This window comes from Suricata suricatta, chromosome 8, assembly GCF_006229205.1.
Source record: "Suricata suricatta isolate VVHF042 chromosome 8, meerkat_22Aug2017_6uvM2_HiC, whole genome shotgun sequence".
NCBI lineage: Eukaryota > Metazoa > Chordata > Mammalia > Carnivora > Herpestidae > Suricata > Suricata suricatta.
Genome location: NC_043707.1, coordinates 112,058,658 through 112,063,694, shown reverse-complemented (window position 1 = coordinate 112,063,694; position 5,037 = coordinate 112,058,658). Strand labels below are relative to the sequence as shown.

Below are 5,037 nucleotides of genomic sequence, written 5' to 3'. Positions count from 1 at the left end.
TGCTCAAAGATTCAGGTATTTCTTAGATCAAGTGAGGATCCCCCTCATGTCCATGTTCAATAAGTAGTACCTCAATTTGTTAATCGATTCATCAGGTTTTATCAGACATCTGTCATATATTAAAGTCCAAAGGATTCTGCTAGTTGTAAAAATAAATAACTATAGTGGCCCTGTGCTAATCCAGCAACAGAACAACCCTGTGAGCAGCCCAGAATTCTGCCCTCAGGATCGGTTCCTCGTGTGGTCATTTAAGAAGTCTACTTTTGAAGCTGAGAGATGACTGCTGACCTTGCTGATGTGTCTTTTCTCAAAGGCCCAGGGTTTCCACAGTGAAATTGAAGATTTCCTCTTGGAATTGACTAGAATGGAGACCCAACTCTCCTCATCTAAGCCCACAGGAGGGCTTCCTGAAACTGCAAGGGAACAGCTTGATACACATATGGTAATGAAAGCTTCTTGAAGTTGAACATGATCCCCTACTCGGCAGCTCCTTTCTGAATTCACAGACTTGTATGTATCTGGTTGTCTACACAGCAGCGCATTTTTACTGAAAATATGGTATGACCTTAAGGATTGCTGCTTTTTATGTGGGCTTGTAAGAGCCCCTGTGACAGGCAGCAGTGGTAACAGGGAAGTTTGACTGGAAATAGATTGGTGAGCTGGTAAATTTTGGGTTGATCAGTCGGTTGGCATAAGAATATTGACTTGCAGGTGAAAGCATCAAGAAGACAAATACGTTAACAGGAATGTGTCTAAGAAAAGAGTGTTTGGAGGACTTAGAGAAATCAGTTGATACTGTGACAGTATTTTAAGAAAAGGGCTGAGAAAAAAGGCAACATAATTTCTAGGCAAATGTTTCAGGTAAAGGAGAAATAAATTATTGGGGTCTATTTTTATGATCCCTGATCCTCAAAGAAATCCTCTTGATAACAAGATTATTTTAATTTTAATGAACAATGGTAGGATTCATTGCTCAGGAGTTGAATTGAGTCCAAAAGAAAGGGTTTTAATCGAAATGAGACCTCCCTAGACTTTTCCAACTGTGCTTATAAATCTGTGTGTGGGTGGCTTTCAGGGAGTTGGCATTATCAGTCCCTTTCTTGACTTTTTTTTTTTTTTTTTTTTTGGTAGGAACTCTATTCCCAGCTCAAAGCCAAGGAAGAGACTTACAATCAACTGCTTGACAAGGGCAGGCTCATGCTTCTCAGCCGCGATGATTCTGGGTCTGGCTCAAAGACAGAACAGAGTGTAGCTCTCTTGGAACAAAAGTGGCATGTGGTCAGCAGTAAGATGGAAGAAAGAAAGGTATCACTACAAAATACAGTGTTCGATTATTGGGCTTGAATAGTTTGCTTGGAGATTGCGTGTAATTACCATCTAGTTTCTGTGAAGATTTTTCAGAGACCATTAAATAGTACCAGAAGTTGCAGAACTGGCTATCTTTTTTGTACTAATCAAGCTGTCTTTTCTAATGTTAAGTTTCTATTTTGCAATCATGTCAAGTTGCACTGATGGGACTAGTTTCTGCCAATATTTGCTTTTATCATTCATTCCTTTTTTGCCTTTACCAGTTAAGATGTTAGTAGCTGTTACTCTTGAGTGATGGACTTACAACTCACAGTAATTACTGATCTGTGTTTCTACTGAAAAACAAGTTCATGTTGGAGTCACTGGCTTGTGATTGGGAGTGGGGGGACAGAACATGCAGGGAATTGGGCTAAAATTCTCCGTAGGAATTTGGACTCTAGTATAAATGCAGTGTGCAAAGAATTTTACAAAAAAAAATCAGGAGAGAAGTAAATTATGTGACCTCTTCCCACTCTTCTTCAGAAATCAAATTCTCTTCAAAAGAACAGTGATCAGGGATCAAGGCTTCACAGCCTTGTTTTTTATGAGTACCAAATTTCAGAGTATTACTCAGCATAAAGTTTCTGTACTGGGCAGATCTAATGTAAAATATGCGTTCAAATCTGTTGGCCACATCCAACAGTTATTAATTATTAAGCATGTATGTACCAGGCACTGTGCTAGCTGCATAGTATAAGCAAAGGCCTGAACCCTATCATTGTGAAATTTAATGGGCAGAAATAAAACAGCTAGTCACACATATAAATGGATATTTTGAGAGTACCACTGATTTCCCAGAATTCTTTTAGTGTGGGGTCTGATACAAAGAATGACCAGAGGAGCTGAGTGTGGGGCTGTGTTCTAATTCTTGGACAGACTATCACCTGTAATTCCTGCAGAATGCAGAACTAAGACTAATTAAAGAAATCAAGGCAGATTCTGGCTCATAATCAAGAAATTTCTAGGTTTTCCCATCAGTGGAGCACATTGCCTCAAGAAATACTTACCCATCTTTGGTGGAACTGGTCAAACAAGGCTTGGTGTCAGGGATAGTTATTTCTGATCTTGCAAGAACTTTATGTTTGGTATCTCTAAGATCCTTTATTAAATGTGTATGGTTATTTATTAAGGAATATATAGATAAAATGAGGTGGAAAGATTTCCTATTATCCAGGAACTTGCGATATATTAATTTCTAAGCATTTCTATAATAAATTTGAGGTAGATTTTATTTTTTCTCTTGATTTATTTAGATTGGGTCTGTATGTTGTTGTAACATTGATTATCGTGTTTTTCTGTGTTACAAAAGTAGCTTGAAAACACAAAGAGAAAAATAAAAACCTATAGAGTAGAACTCAGTTAACGATAACATTTGTAGTATACACCTTGGGTTTCTTTTTATGACAATCTTAGACATATTCATTTTTAACAACATGTCATTATTCTATGCCTGCTTGCTAGGTGGACCAGGGGTAGGGCCATCACCTAGGTGTTTTGGGTAGAGCTTCTCTAAGGCTAGAGCTCATAGACTTTGGAATTGGGGTGCATTCTTGGGCAGTGGACATGCCCTGAATGAGCCATTGTTTTTGCCATTCTGATTTAGAGCAAAGTGTCTTAAAGATTTGTATCTAGTGTTGTCAGATCTTTGCTTAGAATATTATGGCGTTTTTTAAATTTTTTTATTTATTTTATTTATTTTTTTTATTTTTTTTACTTTTTTGCTCATAGCTTAAAAATGAGCTTCATGGGCGCCTGGCTGGCTCAGTTGGTAGAACACGTGACTCTTGCTCTCAGAGTCATGAGTTCAAGCCCCATGTTGGGCCTAGAACTTACTTAAAAAATAAAAATAAAAGAAGAATGAGCTTCAGCCTCACATTTTCAGGTGCTATATTTTCTGAAAATGTATTTAAGCAGAGCACTGTAGTGAACATCATCTTTACAGTAAAGTGCTTTCCATTCAGTTGTTTTTACGTGCAAAAAGTACATCAAGGGGAAGTGAGGCTTTGCCCAGAACAAGTTGCAGACCCTGAAGCTGTCACCACTGAAGGATCTGTTCCCTTACTTCCTGAATAGCTCTATCCCTATTCTTTAATGTCCCAGGAAGTAGGGAATGGCAGAGAAGGCAACTTTGCTGCAAATTGTGTTCTTTCCTTTTTATATGTAGTTGGTTTCAGACACTAACATTAAATTGCCCCCTTCTTTGCAAACAAGGCATGTTTGGAGGTTAAGTGAGGCTTCATTTTTAGAGGTCATTTTCAAATTCACACCTTTGTCCTGGAAACTGTAATCCCTAAATTTGACACTTTTTCTTTTTGTGTGTTTTAATTAAAATTCAGTCAAAGCTGGAAGAGGCCCTCAACCTGGCAACAGAATTCCAGAATTCCCTGCAAGAGTTCATCAACTGGCTCACTTTAGCAGAGCAGAATCTCAACATCGCCTCTCCTCCCAGCCTGATTCTGAACACTGTCCTCTCCCAGATAGAGGAGCACAAGGTAACTGTGACTTTACAATATCGCCTGCCTTTTGAGAGGACTAGCTGAAAGAGAAGCTCCTATATCTAATCTTCAGTTTAAACAGAGCAATGTTTTCCCCTCAGGTGTTTGCTAATGAGGTCAATGCTCATAGAGACCAGATCATTGAACTGGATCAAACTGGGAATCAGTTAAAGTTCCTTAGCCAAAAACAGGACGTTGTTCTGATCAAGAATTTGCTGGTCAGTGTCCAGTCTCGATGGGAGAAGGTTGTGCAGCGGTCTGTTGAGAGAGGGCGATCACTGGATGATGCCAGGAAGAGGGCAAAACAAGTAAGTTAGGAAAGAAAGCTACCAATTTCTGGAACAATCTTGAACTGCATGTTTAGAGCCTCTGGAATGATTTACATGAAAGTGTAGCTTGCATATTTATTCCTGTTGTAACTTACTTGTTATATAATTGCAGTTCCATGAAGCTTGGAAAAAACTGATTGATTGGCTAGAAGATGCAGAGAGTCACCTGGACTCAGAGCTGGAGATATCCAATGACCCGGACAAAATTAAACTCCAGCTTTCTAAGCATAAGGTAATGCAGTTCATGGCTCTTAGGTGCTGACCTTGGTATTCACTGCTAAAAATAGAAGATTTTTACTTTATTTTTATTTTTTTTGAAGGTAGAGCACTTTCCATTTTATTTATTTATTTTTTTAATATAACACAATTTATTTTTTTAACATATGCAATTATTTTCTGTCATTTACAATACAGTAGTTACAATGACACTCCAAACAAAAAAGCAAAGTAAAAAATCAAAACCCCCACTTCTATTTCATGTAATTAGACTTATACAGAAATTAGAAGGTTAAGTACCAACTAGTTAACCACCTAATTTCACAGCTATCTGAAGTGGCAATCGTTATATAGCAGCTTATCTATGATACATTCAAGATACATGATACAATTTACTACTTGCCCATAAGCTACAACACAGCCTGCTTAATACCTTTCCTTAAATTCCACCCGTATACTACAGTATACTTGAGGTCCATGCAAAAAAGTAGCTACCTTTTATATAGGAAATGGATGATTAAGTCTTTGATGCTGTAAAAACAACTTCATTTAAACATAACCACCCCCACCACCAAAAAAAGAAGAGGGAGAAAAGAAAAAAAAGTAAAGAAAATAATAAGGGAAAAACCCAAGACACACTCCCTAGGGGG

At 37.9% G+C, this 5,037-nt stretch overlaps 1 protein-coding gene across 8 annotated transcripts in view; it reads left to right on the top strand.

The window, feature by feature from the left end:
- Window positions 1-5,037, top strand: part of MACF1 (microtubule actin crosslinking factor 1) — a 324,783-nt gene that overhangs the window by 291,910 nt on the left and 27,836 nt on the right. For all 8 annotated transcript variants that reach the window (XM_029947033.1, XM_029947032.1, XM_029947029.1 and 5 more), the window contains 5 exons: window positions 314-442; window positions 1,132-1,305; window positions 3,684-3,839; window positions 3,944-4,150; window positions 4,284-4,403. In XM_029947033.1, coding sequence (XP_029802893.1) covers window positions 314-442; window positions 1,132-1,305; window positions 3,684-3,839; window positions 3,944-4,150; window positions 4,284-4,403 — 786 coding nt within the window. The remainder of the gene's footprint in view (window positions 1-313; window positions 443-1,131; window positions 1,306-3,683; window positions 3,840-3,943; window positions 4,151-4,283; window positions 4,404-5,037) is intronic.